Genomic DNA, 27,195 nt, shown 5'->3' with positions numbered 1-27,195 from the left:
ATACAATTATAAATTTGTTTAACTGAAATGTCCAGGTCAAATATGCATAGTGCAAAGGTTATATATTGATAAGAAGAAATTTGAGTTAATTTAATAAGGTAAAATTTCATTATCACATGATTTACATATATTTCAGTGTGCTGTAACCTCATCAGCTGATGGTACCATCAAAATTTGGTCATTATCTGACTTTACCTGTGTCAAGGTAAGAACTTTTAAGATGGCAGGTACTTGCATTATCTCACTTTAACTGTGTCAAGATAAAATCTTCCTTGATGGATGCTACTAAAAATGTAATCATGTTTGGCATGGGTTTGAAATTATTTAGTCAAAAAGAAAACAAATTCCTACCTACATTCTTAGCACAATATACGGAAAAAAAAATACACAGCCTTAGAAAATACATTTCATATGTCCATTTTATTACATATTGAGGAGAAAATAACATGACGCTCATTTATTATAGAGCATTCTATATCTCTAAGCTGTTAAGTATATAATTATGGTAGAGATTCATATGTTAAAAAGATCAGTATTATATAATAATCTTTCTTACTCATATGTTTTCCAGACTTTTGAAGGACATGACAGTTCTGTTTTAAGAGTGGTCTTTCTAACTAGAGGGATGCAGTTATTATCATGGTTTGTAAATGGTTTCTAATACACTGTATTACATTGTAAAATATCAGTATGAATGTAGAACTCAATTTCAACATTAACCTATAAGGCATATAATTTTTTTTCTCACACTAACCAGTTGTCTTAAATCATGACCATGTTTTACATTTAGTAAATTAGAAAATGAAAAACGATTGAGTGTTTGAAACATCCTCACTGCAATGATTAAAGGCATTTAACTTTGCAATCTCATACGCCATAATTAAACTTATGTTCTTCAAACTTCAGCAAAGTTCAAATTCTTTGACAGAAGTAGACACACTTGCGAGTTTTATTGTCTTCCTGAAATGACAAACATTTGTACTGACAAACAAACATTAAGATATGAAAAAAAAATTGGAGAGATAACATGTTAATGACACAACAACCCTATAATAAAAACCAAAAAAATATCTAGAAATCAATATATGCCTTCAATAAGAGGCAAGCATCCTTAACAGTTGTCAAGCAATATAGACAAGTTGTGAGTGCATTCAACAGAACACATAAAATTGCCATTAACACTTAGTTTCCAAATGAATTCTAATATTAAAAAACTATGAAAACCACTGACAAGACAAGACTACTAATGTAGGATGAGCAAATTAACATGTGGCCAGGGTAAAATATGATTGTGAATACTAAGCTCTAAACTTTCTGTTTTTTCATGCAATAAAAATCAATATAGAAAAGTGTTTAACTTAATTGTATCAGTATTACAGAGGACCAAAACTGTTTCATGAAAAAATCATACTACATATTATTGCTATTTATTGTTTTTTTCCTTTGATCTTTTTTTACGGATATTTTTTCATATTATGCTACTTGCTTGAGATAGAAAATTATCACTAGTATCTAAGGCCTGGTAGCAACAGTGTATTTAATCTCTGTTGAGAGAAAGAAAAAGTATGATGTCATGAGCCTTCGTCATTAAAGTTGCCTAGGAAAACAGCGATAAACAGATTATCAATGGTCTGTCAAACTTGAGGTTGTTTCTCTGCTACATCTCAACTCAGGCTGTTGCCCTTCAATGAGATTGTAGCTGAGAAACACCCTAGTTTGAAAAACCATTGATAATCTATAATTATTATACCAAGAAATATTCACAAAATACTGATATCAAACGTAAAGTACATTCAGTATCTCAAGATACAGAAATGTTGATGTTTTACACTCTGATGTCAGTTGCTTTACTTCTGAAGATATTTATTATATAACTTATCTTATTAAAAAAATTTTTTTAAATAGTACATGCTTATACTATCAAATTGTTATCTTTAGCGGTTCAGATGGATTATTAAAAATATGGACAATTAAAACCAATGAATGTGTTAAGACATTTGATGAACATGATGATAAAGTTTGGGGGCTTGCTATCAGTTCTGATGAAAACTGTGTCATCACTGGTGGTGCAGACTCAACCATTCTGGAATGGCAAGTAAGTCAAGAATAGTGCAATACTAGAGTTCAGAAACAGTCATATTTTCTGGTTATGACTGATTTTTTGCTAAAAAAAATACACTTATATCTATAATTAGAACATTGATGCTAAGAATATCAATGGTGAATAATTTTGTTTCTAATCACCAGCTTATGAATGTAATCAACCAGGTATTTCTTATATATCTTTTAGGTAATAAACATACATTTTGAAAGTACCCTGCAAGACACACTTCCCTTCTGTCTAACTTTGTTTTGCACAAGGGTCAATAAGACATGTCCCCTTTTTCTGGGTTTTACTAGCCAACTTTACCTTTGTTTGTTAAAATCTTAAACACATGATTTTCTATTTATTCTGCAAAGATAAGTATTGTTGATCAAATGTTTCTCCCATATATTGTTTATTGTAACTGATATAAGTTCTACAAGTATCAGTGGCGGGTCCAGAAATTTTCATAAGAGGGGGCCCGCTCCAGTCATGTCTCAGTGATTCCCTATATAATCATCCAAATTTTTTCCACAAAAGGGGGGGCCCAGGCCCCCTTAAAAACCCTTTAAATCCGCCTCTGAGTATGTACATAATCTTTTAACTATTACAGGATATAACACAGGAAGTAGAAGACACTACAAGGAAAGAACAAGAACAGTTTATTATCAGGTATTGTAAATATACATGCTAAGCATCTAAAATTATGTTCATATATGGGATACAAGATTGAATGTTTAAAAAAAATGCCACATGGTAGATCTTGTTTTCTAATGAGAATTGGTATTACTGTGGATTCATTATTATACATGGGATACCAATATTTAAGAATTTCATGGGTAAAGGTAAACCACAAATTTAAATGTTCAACGAAGTACATATTTTCTAATGGTTTGTATACAGACTTTGGCAAATCCACGAAAATAAATGAATCCACAGTACGTCTGATTATCAGGGATTGGTTTAATAAGTTGTTTGTTTCTTTTCTCTTGTAAAAAATATTGTAATTTTTACAAAATTTTTATCAAAAGTCACCCTCGAAAGATCAAATCTTGTTAAAATTGTGTGGAATGTAGCAATGTTACTTTATCTCCGGATATTAGTGACAGGTTGAAATTAAATTGATGCATCAAAATTAATGGAAAAGAGTCAATATGGTGAATTAAATCATGATATAAAATCACAACACACACTTGATGAAACCCAAAGCAAAGTAACAGCGCTTTTATTGCTTTGTCTTTATCTCAAAGTGACAGTGAGGCCTTAACATGAAGCTAAAACAGTTATAATGAGGCCCTTAACAAGGAGAAAAAGCATTCTTCTAATTATCTTGGGTTTTGATTCATCAATGTCAATAAATACACAACTTTGAATACCCAGAGTCTTATTTTGTGCAAATGATTCACTTATGCAATTTATTGTTGATATTTACTAATATGTTAATCAGTATAAGTTAAAAAAAAAATGTCAGTTGTCTGGGACAAATGTTTTCTGACTTATGACTTTTTCAATCTGTTTCAAAGGATTCAAGTAAAAGGATTTTTGGAATGTCACACTCAGGGGTTTAAATACTAGTGAAAGGTCAGACTGTTCTTAAGAAAATATATTTGTTCAATTGTTTGTATCATAATTATAACCTCTTTCACTATCTTAAATTTTTGACATAAAGATATAAATTTATCCTATATTATGATAAAAAAAAGTGAGTTTGACACAAGGCAATGGGATTGCAGTTCAGTCTAAGACAATAGGTGATATTTGTTTCATAAGGTAATGAAGTCTTTCTTATGTTGTACTGTTACACAGCTGTCCCAGGTTAGGGGAGGGCTGGCACCTTCAAACTAGTTTAACCCCGCCACATTCTGTATGTGCCTGTCCCAAGTCAGGAGCCTGTAATTCAGTGGTTGTCGTTTGTTGCTGTGTAACATATTTGTTTTTCGTTCATTATTTTGTACATAAATTAGGCCGTTAGTTTTTTCATTTGAATTGTTTTACATTTGTCATTTCGGGGCCTTTTATAGCTGACTATGCGGTATGGGCTTTGCTCATTGTTGAAGGCCATATGGTGACCTATAGTTGTTAATTTCTGTGTTATGTGTAGTCTCTGGTGGAGAGTTGTCTTATTGGCAATTATACCACATCTTCTTATTTTTATATTAACGTAGAAATTGTGATTTCTCTTGCATTTTTCAAGTGAATGTCAAATATAACTTGTTTTTCTCTTTTTCCAGGGAACAGGAATTGTCAAATTTGATACAACAGAAGAAATATCACAAAGCAATTGCTTTAGCAATAAAGTTAGAACAACCCTTCAGAGTTCTAACTATTTTAAAAGGTTTGTAAAATTATTATGTGAGAAAAGAACCAAGTAAAATAAAATAACCATATAAGACATTGATCAAAGCTTCAACTTCCACAGACATTTGTGATCTGTAATGAGATTGTTTTCATTGTGCATAAAACACATCCAGATGGCTAAAGGTATTATCTCATTGTGTAGCGTTATTATTTGTTTGTGTTCTTTAAAAATACAAACAAAATAATAGTATAGAATTTACACAAGTTGATATAATTTTCGCTGTACCACTAATTATATATTTTACACTGAAATTTTCTTATGAAATCATCTAAACTTTAAAAGAAATGATGCTGGATAAATGTATCTTAAAGGATGTGGTTTGGCTGAAAATTAATTATGAGATCACATAATTCAAACACAAAAAGTCAGATAAAATGACTTCAGATAAGAACAAATCTGTGAATAATACATTTGTCGAAAATTGAAATGTAGTTTGTTTGCTACAGGGGCGGATCCAGCCATTTTTAAAAGGGGGTTCCAACCCAGGATGAAGAGGAGGTTCCAACCAAATGTCCCCATTCAAAAGTTTGATCGTAAAAAAAGTGGGGGTCCAACCCCCGGAACCCCCTCCTGGATCCGCCACTGTGCTATATCACTATACATACCCAGAAAAGCCAGCCCAACATAAGAAATGTTATTTATATTCTAAAATATTACTATGGGGAGGATCAATGAAGATAAATGTATTCTAAATGAATAATTTAAAAAAAAAATGTTGCTTACAAGTTATTGAAGAATTCAATTAATTCACCCACCTACCTTTCTGAAAACCAACTTTTTTCCTTGCTTGAAAGTTACAGCACTACAGGTGCCTTATTTTCAACGGTTAAATGTTATACTGTGATCAGTGATAGTGGCAATAAAATAAGAATCTGTCTATCATTTCACAACAGGTCAAATGTATACATGATTTCAAATCATAATTACCATATGTTTGATGTTTCAGAAATATTAGCTAGCCAGTCTGGAGTAGAAGACTTACAAGCAACTTTACAAAAACTTAGACAAGACCAGTTGGGTATGCATTTATTATAACCTCTTTATTTTATTTTTTTTTCTTTAAAATTTTCCATTTTTTTAGGTTGAGGATGTTCAGTTATCCCTTGATATTCAGGCCTATTCAAATAGGGCCACCCTCATACAGAAATAATTAACCATATCCTGTCACTTTTCTAAAAAAGAAGAATTTTCAGCATTAGTTTTCAGTTGTAACCTAAGCATGGTTTCCTATGCCTACTCCATAACAGTGTTTTGTTATTTTTATACGACAAATTTTGCGGTCGTATATTGGTATGATGTTGGCGTCGTCATCCGAAGACACTTTGGTTTTTCGCACTCTAACTTTAGTTTAAGTGAATGGATCTCTATGAAATTTTACCATAAGGTTCAATACCACAAAAGGAAGGTTGGGATTGATTTTGGGGTTTATGGTACCAACAGTTAAGGAATTAGGGGCCAAAAAGGGGCCAAAAATAAGCATTTTTGTAACTTCCAGACATAACTTGTGTGTTAGTGTATGGATCTCTCTGACATTGTACCACAAGGTTCCATATCACAAAGGGAAGGCTGGAATTGATTTTGGGGGAATTGCCTCAAAATGTTAGGAATTAGGGGCCAAAAAGGGGCAAAAAACAAGCATTTTTCTAGTTTCAGGACAAAAACTTGTGTGTAAGTGTATGGATCTTTCTGAAATTGTACTACAAGGTTCCATATCACAAAGGAAAAGCTGGAATTGAGTTTGGGGGTAATTGCCCAAAACGTTTTGGAATAAGGGGTCAAAAAGGGGCCAAAAATAAGCATTTTTTCTAGTTTCCAGACAATAACTTGTGTTCAAGTGTATGGATCTCTCTGAAATTGTACTGCAAGGTACCATACCACAAAGGGAAGGCTGGGATTGATTTTGGGGGAATTGCCTCAAAATTTTAGGAATTTGGGGCAAAAAAGGGGCAAAAAACAAGCATTTTTCTAGTTTCAGGACTATAACTTGTGTGTAACTGTATGGATCTTTATGAAATTGTACTACAAGGTTCCATATCACAAAGGGAAAGCTGGGTTTGAGTTTGGGGGTAATTGCCTTAAACGTTTAGGAATTTGGGGCCAAAAAGGGGCCTAAAAACAAGCATTTTTCTAGTTTCCAGACAATAACTTGTGTTCAAGTGTATAGATCTCTCCGAAATTGTACTGCAAGGTACCATACCACAAAGGGAAGTCTGGGATTGACTTTGGGGGTGATCAATCATAAGGGGGTTCAAAAAATTTGGGGGAGGGATTTTTTTTTCTTTAAAATTTTCCATTTTAAATTGGTTATTTCTGGTTTATATATAAAAGCAAATAATAATGATATGGTTTGAATAGGTAAATTAAAAAATTTTAAGTTCTTAGACCACATTCATTCTGTGTCAGAAACCTATGCTGTGTCAAATATTTTATCACAATCCAAATTCAGTGCTGTATCAAGCTTGAATGTTGTGTCCATACTTGCCCCAACTGTTCAGTGTTCCACCACTGCAGTCGTATCAAGCTGCGCCCAGCGGAGCATTTTATTTGTCAATGAAATGGGGTAAACTTTAGATGACATTGCTTGCAATGACTTATTTCTATTATCTTCATTTTAAAAGTGGCAGGGAAGCTGAAGAAAATATATTAATATTGGGTGTACCGGTAATATTGATTCTTTAAAGAAATAAAGTCTTACATTTTATAAATAATTTAAAAAAAAATAAGGACTAGTTAGTGAAATTATTTTTGTTTTCAGATTCTGTTTTGAGGTTTTGTGGCCAGTGGAATACAAACAGTAAAAACTGCCATGAAGCACAGTTTATATTGTCTATAGTGTTGAAATCTGACACAGCAGAAGATCTTCTGAAGTTTCCTAATATGAAATCAACAATAGAATCTTTATTACCTTACACAGGTAAGTAATGACAGGTGCTCATGGAATTCACATGTAAGGCTGTATTGGGATGACTAATTGCTATAATGTTTTTGTGAACAAACTTCATGATTATTTTAATTTGACGAAGGGGCAAATGTTTCTGTTCACCAAAATAACAATTCAGAGTCGTTAAAATTGTCTGAATCATTTTAAGTATTAAAAAGCATTAAATCAGCTACAGAAGATAAATAATGTTTCACTAGTAAGTCTTTTATTGTAACATTATAATCCTAAAATTGTGCTCATACAAAGAAGTTTTTATTATTAATATTTGGTCTTAAAAGTCACTTAATTGGTGTAAATGCTGGCCTAACAGGAGTCCCCCGACCTTGACCTTATTTTTATGGTTCAAACATAATGTCTGTGTTTAGGTCAGTTTCTCCCTTACAATGAGTGGTAAGTCATCTATATTTGATTTATAGAATCATTGTAAGGTGTACATGTCTGTCGAATAGGAGTCCCTGATCTTAAACATTTTTCTTTTAAAAAAAAAAATGTTTTTTTTATCTCACCTTGTACTGACTGTCCTCATGAGCTAATTCCATCACTTGGCATCAATATCTTCTATTCATGTTGTCATTCCTATTGATGTAGACTTTAAAATCTCCTCTGATACCACTGGGCCAATCTGGCCCACGTTTGGCCACAATCTATTTAAGTTCTAGTTTGATAATTGTATTTTGACTTGGCATATGTTCACTAAGTCATGCTTGCTAATGTTTAAAATAGATTCTGGTGGTCATGGTTTTGGATTATAATTATGTTGATGATAATAATAGAAAGGAAATAATATTGCCTTTAATTGTCAATTTTACAAGATGGAACTTGTGTAATTTTAAAGTTTATAGAGATATACTGATGAACACCTTATTCCACATTCAACATTTATGTCTTTTTAATTATTTCCAGAGAGACATTTTAACAGATTGACAAGACTACAGCAACAAGCAATGTTTGTGGAGTACACATGGCAGTGTATGAAAGGGATAACTGATATAAACAGGTATTCACATAATTATCATTATAACTGATTTTAACCCTTATATATTAAAGTGTTTTACATACAGAATACACATAAATTATTTTGTGTGTGAATGAAAAGAAATATATTATATGACATAAATGTTTTGTTACTTTAAATATGCTTTGATTAAAAGATTCTATAAAAGCAGTGTTTTGAATCACAATTTTATAAGTACTTTTTATTGTATTGATTTTTTATGCCCCACCTAGGGGCATTATGTTTTTTGGTCTGTGCGTCTGTTCGTCCGTCTGTTCGTCCGTCTGTTCGTCCGTCCGTCCGTCTGTCCTGCTTCAGGTTAAAGTTTTTGGTCAAGGTAGTTTTTGATGAAGTTTAAGTCCAATCAACTTGAAACTTAGTACACATGTTCCCTATGATATGATCTTTCTAATTTTAATGGCAAATTAGAGTTTTGACCCCAATTTCACGGTCCAATGAACATAGAAAATGATAGTGCGAGTGGGGCATTCGTGTACTATGGACACATTCTTGTTTCTTCAAACTTTTATACATATATCTGTAATAAATAAAGCCAAAAAGCATGTAAAATACTGTTTTTGTTAAATTTTTGATGGTATACTAATATTAATAGGTCCCTTTTGTATGACAAAAGATCAATACCATAACATTATAATTGTCCCCCAAGGGGAGACATAGAATTACGGTGAGTAGTTCCTGTCTTGTAAGCGCTCTCACATGTACAATTCTTGTCAGACCTTTATTTTAATACGTATATCAGAGGTTTATATCAGCAATGTCTCAGACAAGTTCGAAAATCAGGGCAGATCAATTATTTTTAAAAGAGTAATGTTACTTGGAAATATTAATCATGTGGAAAATTGCATTGTAAGGGCTCTCATGTGTACAATTATTGCCAGATTTTTTATCAAACTTATTTCAAAGATTTATATCAGCAATAATCAGGACAAGATAAAATAAATCCACATCAGATCATTTATTTTTGATAGAGTTATGACCCTTGGACTTACTAATTATATGGAAAACTGCATTGTTAGTGCTTTTTGATAGATAATATATGTGAAATTGGAACTCTGTTCTGTTCTTTTATTTAGTTTGTATGTTGATATTTTTTTTGATGAATTTTTATTATGAATAAAAGTAGATGTGGCTATCCTTCAGTGAGACAGCAAGTTGAGACAAATAAAAGACATCTTAAAACCCTGACTTTTGAAGCTTATATTTCACTGTGAGGATTTCAAGACATGCAAAATTAATCAGTATATGATCACACATTTCTCTTCTTTTTTTTTACATTTTACAGTTATGATAAACAAGAAATTGAAACAGAAGACAGAGTTGGGCAATATGTAATTGATAAAAATCCAAATACTGGTGATGATGATGATGAAGATGAAAATATGGAAATGTCTGATGATGATGAAGACAAAATGAAACACAGTAATATGGTAAGTTTAAAGAACTATAGGATAGTGATGGGAGCCATCACAACAGACTTGCAGCATGTAAATAAGTAAATTATGATACCAATAGGGTTATTAATTAGAAACAATTTATGTACAAACGCACAGGGGTGGCTATGTTGATGTAAGTTTTTCACCATATCTTTCAATGTAGGGTTTCCTTCTGTGTTCATGGCACACCTTCAGGTAGTGGTGAAATCCAGGTGGTTTTAAATTGAGACAGCAGAAAGGATTTGGTGAATATTCACACCAAGTTTCATCACTGAACTCCAAGGGTTTTAAAGTTAGAGATCGAAAAGTATTTGTGACTCAAGGCACAGACAGATGCATGGAAGGACAAGCTGAATACTATAGGCCTCCGTTTTTGTATCTGCAAGGCTTTAATGAATTCATAACTCTCACAGCATTCCTTAGCATGGCGGATTTCTCATTTGTTGTCAATAATGAATTAGAGCTTACCTAAACACCAATAAGAAGTACTGTGGATTCATTTATTTTCGTGGGTACCAATTTTCGTGGTTTGAGGAAAAATTGCATATTCGTGGATATTTAATTTCGTGGTTTTGGCAAAGTCTGCATACATTCCCTTAGAACATTTGTAATTCGTTGAACATTTAAATTCGTGGTTCTCCTATACCCACGAAATCCACGAAAATTGGTATCCAACGAATATTAATGAATCCACAGTATTGATTATACACACTAATTGTACTGCATAAGTTGTATAATTTCTTGTTAACTTTATTAAAAAATTATTTTACATTTCTATTTTGACAGGTCAGTAAAATGGAGGAAAATAGTAAACTGTCTTTGAAAAGACGAAAAATAAGAAAAAAAATAGACAGTCGTAAAAGAATAAAACAAGCTGTCAACAAAAAGAAGAGGAAATAAAGATATATTTTATTCTTATCTTTTTGTTCAGTACTATTATTGGCCATCATATGTAAACCCAATTCTATTTTTAATGGTAAATTCTATTATTATTTCAAGAAACGTGTTAGTTGTTAAAAAATCTTAATTGCTTACAAGTTTCTGAAACAGTCCAAACACAGTTGATCATGTGCCAGAAAATCAGTGTAAACATATGCCATACACAAACTATGATTTACAGCTTGACATATTTGTTTTTTGCTGTTTGTTTCATAGACAAATACTATATTTCTCAATTTATTTATACCTCTACCATAAATATTAGTAAATACAATGATTCAGAGCACCAGAAATAATGACCATTGACCCTATTGTGACATGTACACAAAGTGTAGTGTGATATGGCAATCATTGGAATACAGCCAAAATGTATGTTTAGTCATGTATTCTTATTTTCATGATTTGTTAAGAAATTTTTTGTTTTCTTTTGTTTACACATAACAAATATTTGTTGTTGGGTATTCATTTTTGTGGTTTTAGTACCCCCACCCCTCATTTATGAATTTTATAATTTTATTCATTGAAGTAACATTTTCTATGGACATGGTTAAGTTACAAGAAATTTTACTGAGGATACACACCTGTTTGTGACAGTCCTCCATTAGTCCATTTAATTTTATTGATTTTATATGAAAAGCACACGCTGAAATGTCTCCCCTGCCTTACTTATGATTGAATTTATGTTGAAAGTCTGTTATATGAAGGTTTTACTACAAGTACCACATTAACTTAACATTATCAATGTTCTATGAAAATGAAGTCACGGTCAGATGAACCATGCCAGACAGACATGTACACTTAACAATCATTCCATACATCAAATATATTGGCCCTATTGCTTAAAGAATCTGAGAAATAGACCAAACCACAAAAATTAAACATTGTCCAAAGAACCATGAAAATGAGGTCAAGGTCAGATGAAACCTGCCAATACGACATGTACACCTTCCATACACCATTATTGCTATTGCTTATAGTATCTGAGATACTGTCTTTACCACGTAACTTTAACCTTGATCACTGATCCATGAAATGAGGTTGAGGTCAGGTAAACCCTATCTGACCAACATGTAGACCTGGCAAGGAACCCATATACAAAATATAGTTACTCATAATAAGTGAGTTATTTCACTTGACAAAAAAACAAATTTTTTTTTCAAGCAGTCACCGAAGCATGAAGGTCAAGGACAATGAACATATGACAGACAGAAACTTCGTAACATAAGGCATTTGCATACAAGGTATGAACCATCCAGGTCTTCTTTTTCTGAAATATAAAACTTTATACAAATAGTTAACGCTGTCACTTCTGCCTCCGCGGGATTGTAATCCCTTAAGTCATGCATTCTGCAGACGAGACAAAAATGACTTGACGAAATCTCCGCCCTATAGAAGGTGTATTATATATTATAAGCTTAAATACTTCTTTTATATTAGATTTAACTGAATAGAGGTTGTTTTCAATATTTATAAAGCATAAAAGATTTATTTAAAGTCTGGTGGAAAAATATCAGAAATATATGATAAGGTCAATAAATTTCCCATTACTTTTTATATGAAAAGCCCTGTAACTTTCTTGGTGTTCCTGGTTGTGTTTTTATCCACAAATTTTCCCTCTTTTGACACTTTGGTATTCCACTTTTCCAACACACCACACACGAAACCCAACCACGATGGGAAAAGGTTACATTTTTACCTACGCAATATATGAAAAGGTATCAATTTTTAAAATCTGAATTATATGAAAAGGGTGGGGTAACAGAACCCCAGCGGCACTCCCTATCAATTAAGTATTGAAGTACCACGATTGGTTCCCCTTAAACTGACCTAATCACAAACTAAAACATTTTAAGTAAGCAAAAGTTTTAAAGTCAATAGACCATGACTGAGGGGGTGGGGCCAACTAATCTCCATGAAAATGAGATGTGCCAATGTTAATACAACTGCATAATAAATATCATTGACTTACCACTAGTTGTTCCCTTTAAACTGAACTAATCACAAACTAATGCATGTTAAATAAACAAAAGTTTCAAAGTCAATAGACAATGACTAAGGGGGCGGTGCCAAATAGTCTCCATGTAAATGAGATGTGCCAATGCAAATACAACTGCATACAAAATATCATTGACCTACCACTAGTGGTTCCCCATAAACTGAACTAATCACAAACAAATGCATTGTTGAAGCCGCTGCCGTTGGAAACACCATACATAAGTCTCTCTTTTTGACTTCGTCAAGGCGAGACAAAAACAGACCAAAACACAAAAATTTAACATTGACCAATGAACCATAAAAATGAGGTCAAGGACAAATGACACCTGCCAGACTGACATGTACACCTTACAATCATTCCATACACCAAATATAGTTGACATACTGCTTACAGTATCTGAGAAACAGACCTTATCATGTTATTTTAACCTTGATCACTGATCCATGAAATGAGGTCAAGGGCAGGTGAATCATATCTGATGAACATGTAGATCTTGCAAGGTATTCATATACCAAATAGTTATCCTGTTAAATAAAATAAGAGAGAAATTCACACAACAAAAAAAACTTTTTTTCAAGCAGTTGCTGAACCATGAAAATGAGGTCAAGAACAACGGACATATAACAGACGGAAACTTTTTAACATAAGGCATCTTTTTACTAGGCATGAAGCCTCCAGGTCTTCTACCTTCTGAAATATAAAGCTTATACAAACAGTTCACGTTGCCGCTGCCGGAATGTAATCCTTATGTCTTGCATACTGTGACTCTTTGCAGGTGAGACAAAAATGATCTAAGTACGAAAACTTGACACTTAGCTTTAAACCAGAAAAGAGGTCAAGATCAAGGACTCATTTTGGTCAAACATTTACACCTGACAGTGATTCTATTTTTCGAATATAGTCTACCTTCTACTCATTGTAAGTGAGAAGCTAAACACAGACATTTTCTTTGAGAAAGGAAAATGAGGTCAAGGTCAGATGAATTCTGTCAGGCCAACATGTACACTTCTATGATTCTTAAGACCAAGTATAGTGTGCAAAGATACCAGAATTTTTTTTATTTTGTATGCCAGAGGTGCTTTTCATCTACAAAAGACTCATCAGTGATGCTCAACCAAAAATTTTAAAAGGTAAAATCAAGTACAAAGTTGAAGAGCATTGAGGACCCAAATTCCAAAAGGTTTTACCAAATACAGCAAATGAGAACTAAGAACAAGTGTCATATGCCAAATAATCCATCTATCAACAAAGTATGAATTGCCAACCTCTTCTATCATCTAAAACAGATGTACAGTGTTTTTTTTTAGATTTTGACTGATCCTATCAAACAGCTAACAAGAAAATGGAATGTTACATAAATGTAATAGTATGAGAGTTGGTAAAAGTTTTATATCAATCCATTTAGATACCATGTCAAAGTACTAGTTTAGCAATCAAACACAAATAATAATGTGATAGTCTACTTCTATCTATAAATAGAAAATTTTGTATCTCAAGAATTAGTATACCATTCAGCAATCTTTGCTTTGATACAAATTTACAGCTTTCCTTAAAGGGACATTAGCTCAAGATATAAGAAAAAAATAAAATATGATTATTTTTTGTTCAATCATTAATGGACGTGAAATAGTGAAATACTAATTTTTGGATTATATGAACGTTGAGTCTTCGGAGGTCAGCTGATAAATTAATTAGATGGAGTACTAGTCTAGACTAAAATACACATGGAATGCTGATACATATTATCGAGTCCTTGCTTCGTAAATTGTTTATTTTAGACTTTTTATAATTTGGTTATACGTTTAAGTATGTTATAAGTGGAATATGAGAATTAGAGTCAAATCGGTGAACAAGAATTTGACCGCTAATGCCCCTTTAAAAACCTTTTATTTGACTCCTACAATGATGTATTAAAACAGACAAAAACATGTTTTTGCTGCCATAAATTTATTTTAGGAAATTCAAAGGTAATTTTATCAGAACTATTGCCATTATTTCGATAAAATGCATATGACATCTGCTGGTCAGCTCAAAGAAATAACCATTTATCATTTTTTATTACATTTTATTTTCAAATAAATAACAAAGATAGCAAAATTTTAAAACATATTTCATAACATGTCATGATACAACAGACATTTGCCATGGTTGCTAAACAAATATATGGTTTAAGTGGTGATAATAAAATATGTATAATAAATATTGTAAAATGTTAAATCAAATTTAAACAAAACCTTTTCTTTGCTCTCATAATATCAACTCTCACAGGTTATTTGGAATTAAAAAACAACATTTAAATTGTAATTACAAGAATAAATACTGTATGTAAATTATGACTAATTAACAGTATGTTAAATTCAAATCTACATAGAAAATAGAACTTTTTTGGTAGGTGGAGGGCCACAAGAACTTTTCAAAGCAACTATATTAAAGAATCTTTACAGCATGCCTTTTTAAAATCTCCGTTGACAAAAATGTTGAACCACTGTTGAAGCACACAACAGGGAATTTAAAGAAAAAAAAATCAATTAGCGTTTCGAAGAAAATAATAAAGGATGCAAGTATTGCAACTTTGTATTTGTGTTTTGACATAATTTTTTTTAGATTTTCTTTCTATATTGGCACAGTTTAAGTAACATTCACAATTGGGTAATGTGCTGATGCTACAAATGATCACAAATATCTTTTAAAAAATCTCCATGATTTGCACTGTAAATTCATTACAATGTACATCAAGTTTTGATATTGTTCTTTTTATATGAACATAATAAATATCACAATGCTAAGAATTCCTGGGCTTTACTACACAGTTCTTTAACTCTAGGTGATAATTTTTCATGTTGTGAGCAGTTCATTCCAACTATACTGGCCAAGTCACACATCTGTAATAGAAATTTTCAAGTTTAAAGTACATGTGTAAATTAATTGCTTTGTTTTTTTTCTAAAAAATGTTAAACACAATAATAAAACATGAAATATGTCACTCTCACAAAAAACTCACATAGTTGTACACCTGTCGGGCATGGTCTCAAATACTTTTTGTAAAGTAGTGTCTGATATGGTCTTTATCATTCATGTTAAAGTTGGTTCAAATTTGTCCAAGGGTTTCACAGAAAATATTTTAAAAAGTGTCAGACAAGCACTGTATAGTTAGACATTTAATTTCTTTTAGAAAAGAATTTTATAAAGGATTATTATGTCACCTTCCATGAAAAAATTCTCTTTATAATATACTTAAGGCAAACTCAGAGATAGGATTATTATTTCACCCTCCATGATAAAATTCTCCATATAATATACTTAAGGCAAACTCAGAGATAGGATTATTATGTCACCCTCCATGATAAAATTCTCCTTATAATATACTTAAGGCAAACTCAGAGATAGAATTATGTCACCCTCCATGATAAAATTCTCCATATAATATACTTAAGGCAAACTCAGAGATGTACATTTTTGGCTGTTACAGTCTACCTCCCACTTAAATCCACATGTAAAGTAACCTATGTGCGAACACTATGTCGATTTTGCTGTGCTATAATTAAAATTGAAATAAAATGCTTCGCTGGGCGCAGCTTGATACGACCGCAGAGGTCGAACCCTGAACAGTTGGGGCAAGTATGGACACAACATTCAAGCTTGATACAGCTCTGAATTTGGATTGTGATTAAATATTTGACACAGCATAGGTTTCTGACACAGAAAGAATGTGGTCTAAGAACTTGAATTTTTTTAATTTACCTATTATGGTCCAATGTCCAAAATCAAAATACATATTTAGATTCAGCATATCAAAGAACCCCATATATTCAATTTTTGTTGAAATCAAACAAAGTTTAATTTTGGACCCCAACTTGGACCAACTTGAAAACTGGGCCCATAATCAAAAATCTAAACACATGTTTAGATTCAGCATATCAAAGAACCCCAAGAATTCAATTTTTGTTAAAATCAAACAAAGTTTAATTTTGGACCCTTTGGACCTTAATGTAGACAAATTTAAAAAACTGGACCCAAAATTAAAAATTTAAATACACAGTTAGATTTGGAATATCAAAGAACCCCAATAATTCAATTTTTGATGAAATCAAATGAAGTTTAATTTTGGACCCTTTTGACCTCAATATGAACCAATTTGATAGCGGGGTCCAAAAATAAAAAATCTAAATACATGGTTAGATTCAGCATATCAAAGAACCCCATATATTCAATTTTTGTTGAAATCAAACAAAGTTTAATTTTGGACCCCAATTTGGACCAACTTGAAAACTGGGCCAACAATCAAAAATCTAAATACATGTTTAGATTCAGCATATCAAAGAACCCCATATATTCAATTTTTGTTAAAATCAAACAAAGTTTAATTTTGGACCCTTTGGACCTTAATGTAGACCAATTTGAAAACTGGACCCAAAATAAAAAATCTAAATATACGGATAGATTCGGCATAACAAATAAATAAATGTGGTCAAAGATTTTACAAATCTAATGCGCCATACTGTGCAATTAAAGATTACTTCTTGAAATTTTTCAATATTTGAAATTTGAAAAAAAAATAATATTTGAAGAATAATTCTTTTTAATTTCTGAAATCTGAAATGAGAAAAAAATGACCCCCCCCAATTTCTTTTTACCCCCCCCCCCCGGTTGTATTTGGATTACCTCCCTTACACTGTTTTAAATTATCTTAATTGTTCATTAACCATTACTTTATACATAATTTAAAAGCAGTGTAAGGGAGATAATTTCAATGATGTATTTGATTTATCTCCCTTACACTGCTTTATATATGTTTTGTACTAAAGTATTTTACCAGGACAACCTTGTTTTTCCCCCTTTCTTGCCCCTAATTCCTAAACGGTTTGAGCCATAACCCCCCAAAGCAAATCCTAACCATCCCTTTGTGGTATGGAAACTTGTAGTATAATTTCAGAGAGATCCATACACCGTTCCACAGTTATTGTCTGGAAACTAGAAAATGCTTATTTTTGGCCCCTTTTTGGCCCCTAATTCCTTAACTGTTGGTACCATAACCCCCAAAATCAATCCCCACCTTCCTTTTGAGGTGTTGAACCTTATGGTAAAATCAAAGAGATCCATTCACTTAAACTAAAGTTAGAGTGCGAAAACCAATGTGTCTTCGGACGACGACGTCATACCAATATATTGCGGTCGTATAAAAAACTACAGAACTGTTATTCCTATTCTGATGCACAACAAGAGGTTCCAAAGAGCCTTAACCGCTCACTCACCTGGTAAAAAATATGCCAATTTGATATTTATTCTTTTCCTTCATTGCAATCAGTTATATAGTAATACGTTAAACCAACTTATTGAATATTTTTTTTATTGGTATAAATATTGATTTTGTTGTAAGTAAATTAAAACCATACTAAACATGTTATACACATATGCACTTTCACAGTAATGCAATCTGTAGATACCTATATTTTGGCATTGCACAAGGTCATGTTTTTCTCTGACTGTTAATGACATCTTTACACTTAATCCATTGGATGTTGGATGTGTACTGATTGATATTTTAGTCTAAGATACATGATTTTTTATTAGTTGTTATTGGCTTTGAACTAGATGTCAGTACTTGCGAGTACTCTCAGATCTGTACTTTGTGTCTTTTTTGTTGTTAGAGATGTGTAAATTCCCTGCCATGTCTGGTCTGTGTTTTTGTACCCCACGCAACGAGTTGCGGAGGGTATAATGTTTTTGACCCGTCCCTCTGTCTGTCCGTCCGTCAGTCCGTCAGTCCTGTTTCTTGTCATCGCAACTCCTCTCAAACCACACAACAGAATTTCACGAAACCTTTTTAGATAATAAGGACATACTATGTAGTTGTGCATATCGACAGGAAATTGCGATTCAATTTTTTTTCTAGGAGTTACGCCCCTTTGAACTTATTTACTTTAATGTACTACTGCAACAGTTTGTCATCGCAACTCCTCTGATACCACAGAACAGAATTTCATGAAACCTATTTAGATAATAAGGACATACTATGTAGATGTGCATATCGACAGGAAATTACGGTTCAATTTTTTTTCTAGGAGTTACGCCCCTTTGAACTTATTTGCTTCAATGTACTACTGCAACAGTTTGTCATCGCAACTCCTCTGATACCACACAACAGAATTTCATGAAACCTTTTTAGATAATAAGGACATACTATGTAGATGTGCATATCGACAGGAAATTATGATTCAATTTTTTTTCTAGGAGTTAAGCCCCTTTGAACTTATTTGCTTTAATGTACTTCTGCAACAGTTTGTCATCACAACTCCTCTGAATCCACACAACATAATTTCATGAAACTTTGTAGATAATAAGGACATACTATGTAGATGGGCATATTGACAGGAAATTATGATTCAATTTTTTTTTCTTACACATATTTTATTTCTCCAATGACAATGTGGGGACGTGGGGTATGTGAGCGCGCTCACTAAGGTTCTTTAATTGTTAGATGTTTTTCTGCTTTATATCGGTCTGATGAGTTGAGCCCTTTTCAACTGATTTTTATACGACCGCAAAAATTAAAAATTTTTTGGTCGTATATTGGTATGACGTTGGCGTCGTCGTCGTCTGGCGTCGTCCGGCATCGTCCGAAGACACATTGGTTTTCGCACTCTAACTTTAGTTTAAGTGAATGGATCTCCATGAAATTTTACCATAAGGTTCAATACCACGAAAGGAAGGTTGGGATTGATTTTGGGGGTAATGGTACCAACAGTTAAGGAATTAGGGGCCAAAAAGGGGTAAAAAATAAGCATTTTTGTAACTTACAGACAAAAACTTGTGTGTAAGTGTATGGATCTCTCTGACATTGTACCACAAGGTTCCATATCACAAAGGGAAGGCTGTAATTGATTTTGGGGGTAATTGCCTCAAAATTTTAGGAATTAGGGGCCAAAAAAGGGGCAAAAAACAAGCATTTTTCTAGTTTAATGACAATAACTTGTGTGTAAGTGTTTGGAAATTTTTCTGAAATTGTACTACAAGGTTCCATATCACAAAGGGAAAGCTGGAATTGAGTTTGGGGGTAATTGCCCGAAACGTTTAGGAATTGGGGGCCAAGAAGGGGCCAAAAATAAGCATTTTTCTAGTTTCCAGACAATAACTTGTGTTCAAGTGTATGGATCTTTCTGAAATTGTACTGCAAGGTACCATACCACAAAGGGAAGGCTGGGTTTGAGTTTGGGGGTGATGAATCATAAGGGGGTTCAAAAAATTTGGGGGGGGGGATTTTTTTTTTCTTTTCTTTTTTTCCTTTTTTTTTTCTTTTCAAATTTTCCATTTTGAGTTGGTTATTTCTGATTAATATTTAAAAGCAAATAATAATGATATGGTAGGAGATACACACCAAACAGGATGTGTAAATTATTATATAATAAGTATTGTGCAATAGCAAGAAATTTTCAATTGCACAGTATTGCACAATAGCAAGAAATCTTCAATTGCACAGTATTGCACAATAGCAAGAAATCTTCAATTGCACAGTATTGCGCAATAGCAAGAAATATCCAATAGCACAATATTGCGCAATAGCAAGAAATTGTCAATTGCACAGTATTGTGCAAAAGAAGATACTTCGTATAAATTGCTTATTTCTTGATCAATTTCAATGGGGTTTTATTCTTGAATTCTTGGGGTTCTTTAATATGCTGAATCTAACCGTGTATTAAGTTTTTGGATTTTGGGCCCCGTTTTTAAATTTGTCCACATTGAGGTCCAAAGGGTCCAAAATTTAACTTTGTTTGATTTCATCAAAAATTGAATTATTGGGGTTCTTTGATATGCCGAATCTAACCGTGTATTTAGATTCTTAATTTTTGGTTCCGTTTTCAAATTGGTCTACATTAAGGTCCAAAGGGTCCAAAATTAAACTTAGTTTGATTTTAACAAAAATTGAATTTTTAGGGTTCTTTGATATGCTGAATCTAAACATGTATTTAGATTTTTGATTATGGGCCCAGTTTTCAAGTTGGTCCAAATCGGGGTCCAAAATTAAACTTTGTTTGATTTCAACAAAAATTGAATATATGGGGTTCTTTGATATGCTGAATCTAACCATGTATTTAGATTTTTGATTTTTGGGCCCCGTTATCGACTTTGTCCACATTGAGGTCAAAAGGGTCCAAAATTAAACTTAGTTTGATTTTAACAAAAATTGAATTTTTAGGGTTCTTTGATATGCTGAATCTAAACATGTATTTAGATTTTTGATTGTTGGCCCAGTTTTCAAGTTGGTCCAAATCGGGGTCCAAAATTAAACTTTGTTTGATTTCAACAAAAATTGAATATATGGGGTTCTTTGATATGCTGAATCTAACCATGTATTTAGATTTTTGATTTTTGGGCCCCGTTATCGACTTTGTCCACATTGAGGTCAAAAGGGTCCAAAATTAAACTTTGTTTGATTTCATCAAAAATTGAATTCTTGGGGTTCTTTGATATGCTGAATCTAACCATGTATTTAGATTTTTGATTTTTGGGCCCCGTTATCAACTTTGTCCACATTGAGGTCAAAAGGGTCCAAAATTAAACTTTGTTTGATTTCATCAAAAATTGAATTCTTGGGGTTCTTTGATATGCTGAATCTAACCATGTATTTAGATTTTGGATATTGGACCATAATAGGTGAATGTCCAATTTAAAATTTTTAAGTTCTTAGACCACATTCATTCTGTGTCAGAAACCTATGCTGTGTCAAATATTTAATCACAATCCAAATTCAGAGCTGTATCAAGCTTGAATGTTGTGTCCATACTTGCCCCAACTGTTCAGGGTTCGACCTCTGCGGTCGTATCAAGCTGCGCCCTGCGGAGCATTTTATTATAGTTTGTTCTTATGTTGTGCTGAAACACCACTGTCCCAGGTTAGGGGAGGGTTGAGCACTCACAAACATGTTTAACCCCACCACATTCTGTATGTGCCTGTCCCAAGTCGGGAGTCTGTAGTTCAGTGTTTGTCGTTGGTTCATGTCTGTCATATTTGTTTTTCGTTAATTGTTTTGTTATAAAATAGGCCGTTAGTTTTCTCAATTGAATTGTTTCATTTTTTTCATGTTGGGGCTTTTTATAGCCGACAATAAGGTATGGGTTTTTCTCGTTGTTGAAGACCGTACAGTTGCAAATAATTGCTTACATCCACTTCATTGGAACTTTGGTGGATAGTTTGCTTATTGGCAAACATACCACATTTCCTTATTATACCCCACGCAAAGGGTTGCGGAAGGTATAATGTTTTTGACCCGTCCGTACGTCCGTCAGTCCGTCAGTCCGTCAGTCCGTTAGTCCTGTTTCTTGTCATCGCAACTCCTCTGAAACCACACAACAGAATTTCATGAAACCTTTTTAGATAATAAGGACATACTATGTAGATGTGCATATTGACAGGAAATTACGATTCAATTTTTTTTTCTAGGAGTTACGCCCCTTTGAACTTATTTGCTTCAATTTACTACTGCAACAGTTTGTCATCGCAACTCCTCTGAACCCACACCACAGAATTTCATGAAACTTTGTAGATAATAAGGACATACTATGTAGATGTGCATATCGACAGGAATTTACGATTCAATTTTTTTTCTAGGAGTTGCGCCCCTTTGAACTTAGTTGCTTTAATGTACTACTGCAACAGTTTGTCATCGCAACTTCTCTGAAACCACACAACAGAATTTCATGAAACTTTGTAGATAATAAGGTCATACTATGTAGGTGTGCATATTGACAGGAAATTATGATTCAATTTTTTTTCTTACACTTATTTTATTTCTCCAATGACAATGTGGGGACGTGGGGTATGTGAGCGCACTCACTAAGGTTCTTTAATTTTTATATTTCAAGGTTAATAACTCCTATTAGCTGTCAACTGATAATTTCCGTCCAGTTGACTTGTATGTAGATCTTATTTTGCTGAACACTTTTGTTTATTACAATTTCTCTTTATATATTATAGTTTGCAAAAAAGTAAAAATGTCTTTCAAGAGCAATAACTCCTATAAGGGGTCAAATGACAATTTGTCCATGTTGACTTACTTTTAGATCATATTTTGTTGAACATTTGACGATGGAAATATTCTCTTTATCAACTATAGTTGCCTCAAAAAACTCAAAAAGGCTAAAAATCATTATTTAAAGGCAATAACTCTATAAGGGGTCCCCATTTGACGATTTCTGCCAAGCTGGCTTATTTGTAGATCTTATTGTTCTGGACATTTTTACCGTTTAAAATTTCTCTCTGTCTGTTTATAGTTTTCAAGATAATAACCAATAAAATGCTCCGCTTGGCACAGCTTGATACGACCGCAGAGGTCGAACCCTGAACAGTTGGGGCAAGTATGGACACAACATTCAAGCTTGATACAGCTCTGAATTTGGATTGTGATTAAATATTTGACACAGCATAGGTTTCTGACACAGAATGAATGAGGTCTAAGAACTCAGAGCTTGGAAAAATGTAAAAAATTAAAATAAAATAATTTTACGTGAAATTCAATGAATGATCTTGGCACTTTAACGTCATGTCTAAAATAAGCCCAATATTTACCTCTGTATTGTTCTTCATCAACAGTAACAAGGATGATAACAGATGGTATGCTGGAAATAGAAAATGAGAAATGATTCAAAATACTGGAGTTTTTATGTTTCATACCTTGGTGGGCTAGTGGATGCCTTGAGTCTGGGAAGTTGTGGGTAAGATGCAGGGCCTAGTCGAACATAAGCTTTGAAAATTGGTATTTGGTGCTTCTCTGCTATAAAGCAGCATTTAGGAGTCAGCTAGGGGTAAAAATAATGTGTCCAAGTTGGGTGACATGTCTTCATGCAGCCTGTTACCTTGTGAATTAGCACATTACAAATGTGTCCCAGAGTGTCGGTAAAGTGCAAAGCCAGATTAATATTCATATCACATTAGCATGTTCTGGTCAAGGTGGCATGTAATATTAGCCACTGGATGTTAAACACTAATCAATCATCATCATCATACTAAGAATAAACTTCAATACTAAAAACAATTCAAACAAATACTGTAACAAACAAAATCTGTCTTACTCAAAACATTAAATCCTTACACAACCTGACAAAACCCAAAGCAAAAGAATAGTGTTTTTATTGCTGTTCTTCATCTTTAAGTCACAGTGAGGTTTCTAGTTGTCTGTCTGTCAGGCTAAATTTCTTACCTACATAATATGCTGCTGTTTTCCAGTAGCAGTTAAAGTTATCTGCCCCTTCTCCTAGTTCACCTATTAAATATCAGAGCTTATAACTCGATTTAATAATAAACCAATTAGGGCTGGGGGCTCATATACACACTGCATGGAAAAATGGAAGTATGACAATTAAAAAATAAAGGAATAAAATAGTAAAGGACAGCTAATATAGTAAATGTCACTTTTTGTAGGCGAATGAATGTAAAGATGTAACAACCTTGAAGTATCTAATTATGTAAGAGTTAAAAAAAAACATCTAAACAAATGCTAGCCGTAGGAGAAGACTTATACAAACCTGTTTGTTCTGATAAGTCTCTCTGTAAACATTCTAATACAGCACTTCCTATTTCTATCTGATGTGCCTCTGGTATCTGAAAGTAACAAATAAATGTACTGCCTTCATAATCATCTATTAAAAACCTATGGGGCAAGCAAGGATATGATCTACAAACAATCTAAAAATAATATTTAAGGTATTTTCAAATTAATCTAAAAATTTAAATTTTTGCTCTTACCTCTTGAATATTTACATAAATGCCCAACTTGATTTTTATGTGATATATGACACTGTTGTAGAAGAGTAGTGTTCAATATGACAACCACTTCCATGAGAACCATTAGTTACCGGTATGGTATATACATTAAGAACACACAAAAAAATAAACAAACAATTCCCCCAAAAATACAACAACAACATTGCTTAGATTTTCAAACTTTTGTTTTATAAACTGCATATTAACAGGTTCATTTTTGTGAAATATTTTTATATGACCTTAAGTGTTTTATACACCACTCTTGAGGCGTGGGACTTTACTACAACTAACCTCAGTTTTGAACCAATTGAACTACTGCTGTTTATAAGAACTAGAGACTTCAAAGAGCCTGTGTCCTTCACCTTGGTCTGTGCAAAAGGGGGAAAAAGTGCCATTTAAGGGCAATCACTCCAATAAAGAGTCTACTAACTATATTTGCAAAAATCATCTTGTTTGTAGATCTTGTCTTGCTTATTATTTTTGCTTTTCAATGAGTCTATCTATCTTTTATAATTTTCAAGACAGAGAGGCAAAAATTGGTAAAAAAAGGTACTGTAAACCAACTTATTTTTGCGACTTTCCTGAGTGGAAAAATAAAGCAAATATAAATCGTCGCGAATATGTAAACTTGGATCTTTCCTTATTTAACTTCATCAAGTAAATTAGAAAATCGTGAAATTAAATCACTGTGAAGTGGACTAGAAAGGACTTAACGCGAAATAAAGTATCAACGAAAATTACTTGGATTACAGTAATTAAAGAGCAATAACTCCAATTAGGAGTCGAGTAACGATTCAGCTATGTTGATTTTTTGTAGACCTTGCCTTCCTGACCATTTTTGCTTTTTAAAGTTTCTATCATAGTTTTCAACAAAAACACTAAAAAATCATAAAAATTCTCATTAAAGAGCAATAACTCCAACAGGATGCCAATGGATGGGAAAAGCTCACTTGGCCATTTGGGCCAGGTGAGCTAAATTTTTATTTTTGATGTGTGGTAATGATTGATTTGTGTTGTTACTTTACAAAACTATGGGAACATGTTTTATTCTTTTAAAGTGGAAGAACTTGAAATTGGTGTATTAATGAAACATTTTTTTTTTAGAATTTTGAAGGTACAAAATAAAACATACAAACCTGATATCTACACAAGTTATACACTGCTGTAGCTATTAAGTTGTTGACTTCTGACTTATCTGACAAGATACAATTAATACAGAATTGACTAGTCAGATAAGATAAACTACTCTCATCCTCAGATTCTGTCATTACAAATTCTTGTCCTTTCTGTGTACTGGTTAAATTTGTAAGCTGAAAAATACATCCTTTATTACTACTATATGTATAAAAGTACTACAAACTAAAAAAGAAGTTTTTGTTTATGTTTACAAGAAAAATACTTCAGTCATGAATGCCTTTATAAGTTAAACTACTGTATCGCTGCTGTCTTATTAATGTCACCAAAGCTAAAAGGAGGATCTATGTCAAACTGATCTTTCATATTTTTACAAATGTTCCAAAATTTAATAAAAATTATTTTACCATTAATAAGCATCTTACCAGTTATAGCAAAAAGCTTATTTAATTTCCTCAGCCTGACATAAATTGTACCACTATTAAGATCAAAACTTATTGTTTTGTGCATAAATCAGGCTCTTAGTTTTCTTGTTTGAATTGTTTTACATTTTTTTTTAGCCTTTTATAGCTTGCTATGTGGTATGGGTTTTGCTCATTGTTGAAGGTGGTATGGTGACCCATAGTTGCTTTTCTCTTACATCATTTTGTCTCTGCTGGAGAGTTGTCTTATTGGCAATTATACCACATCCTCATATTTTTATATTGAAGTATATGACAGACATCTTATGATCAACTGTAAACTTCACATTTTAACATATTGTAGTACAGATTGTTTAAGATGTTACAATAAGACCAATGAAGCAAACAACTTAAAGGAAAATTTGTCTATGAATAACAGGCTTGGATATTTTTGAATTGCATATTTGGACTTGTTTCTGTTAGATCTATCAGCATGCCAAATGTTTCGATATCTTTGAATTGCATGTTAATAATTTGTCTCTTTCAGATATATCAGTATGCCACAAATTAGAATTTTGAAGGGCACCTTAAATTACTTCAACCTGACTTTTAAGTGCAACTTACCAATTTTAGTATGGCTGTATGTACAGTGTCTGTCAACTGGTCATAATGTTGTACAATATTCTTTATCATTTCTGTTGGTTCATGTTGTAGCAATGTAATGAAATCCTCAAATAGAACAAGAGATTGTAGAAGTTTGTACACGCCAACTCTGACATCATCTCCCATCCTACCGTCACCAATCACTGTATGTATAGACTGTATATGATCTTTACCCAGTGACCACTGAGATTTGTCTTTTAATGATAAATACTCATACATGTCATCTAGTGAATCTAAATTTTTGGTGGTCAGTTTACTCCCTATTTTATCTTTAAGAGTCTGTAAATCAGGTGTTGCCTAAAACAAACAAAATAATTATTGTTAAATGTGAAGAGAGGTTTTTTTCTAAATGTCTTTATTTGGTTTGATTGTGTTGTAAAGATGATTAATGTCTACCCACCATCTCCTTTTATTACTGTCATCAACAATTTAATAATGGTGAACAAATTCAATAAATTAACCTGGCAAGGATAC

The 27,195-nt window shown here is 32.7% G+C and overlaps 2 protein-coding genes across 3 annotated transcripts in view; one reads left to right on the top strand and one right to left on the bottom strand.

Annotated features, from left to right (window-relative positions):
• LOC127708656 (transducin beta-like protein 3) overlaps positions 1-10,749 on the top strand; it is a 32,516-nt gene extending 21,767 nt beyond the window's left edge. The window contains exons 15-24 of the mRNA XM_052213736.1: positions 137-205; positions 572-642; positions 1,939-2,095; positions 2,697-2,755; positions 4,315-4,418; positions 5,389-5,460; positions 7,198-7,356; positions 8,287-8,380; positions 9,681-9,825; positions 10,618-10,749. Coding sequence (XP_052069696.1) covers positions 137-205; positions 572-642; positions 1,939-2,095; positions 2,697-2,755; positions 4,315-4,418; positions 5,389-5,460; positions 7,198-7,356; positions 8,287-8,380; positions 9,681-9,825; positions 10,618-10,731 — 1,044 coding nt within the window. The 3' untranslated portion in view covers positions 10,732-10,749. The remainder of the gene's footprint in view (positions 1-136; positions 206-571; positions 643-1,938; positions 2,096-2,696; positions 2,756-4,314; positions 4,419-5,388; positions 5,461-7,197; positions 7,357-8,286; positions 8,381-9,680; positions 9,826-10,617) is intronic.
• Positions 10,750-14,810: 4,061 nt separating this feature from the next.
• The window catches only part of LOC127708682 (uncharacterized), a 37,744-nt gene continuing 25,359 nt past the window's right edge, over positions 14,811-27,195 (bottom strand). For both annotated transcript variants that reach the window (XM_052213793.1, XM_052213794.1), the window contains exons 7-11: positions 26,683-27,018; positions 25,660-25,833; positions 24,286-24,361; positions 23,330-23,379; positions 14,811-15,648 (exon numbers count right to left, since the gene is read on the bottom strand). In XM_052213793.1, the coding sequence (XP_052069753.1) occupies positions 15,541-15,648; positions 23,330-23,379; positions 24,286-24,361; positions 25,660-25,833; positions 26,683-27,018 (744 nt within the window). In that variant the 3' untranslated portion in view covers positions 14,811-15,540. The remainder of the gene's footprint in view (positions 15,649-23,329; positions 23,380-24,285; positions 24,362-25,659; positions 25,834-26,682; positions 27,019-27,195) is intronic.

Source organism: Mytilus californianus, unplaced genomic scaffold, assembly GCF_021869535.1.
Source record: "Mytilus californianus isolate M0D057914Y unplaced genomic scaffold, xbMytCali1.0.p SCAF_7, whole genome shotgun sequence".
In the NCBI taxonomy this organism is placed as follows: domain Eukaryota; kingdom Metazoa; phylum Mollusca; class Bivalvia; order Mytilida; family Mytilidae; genus Mytilus; species Mytilus californianus.
This window is presented reverse-complemented; position numbering and strand designations above follow the sequence as displayed.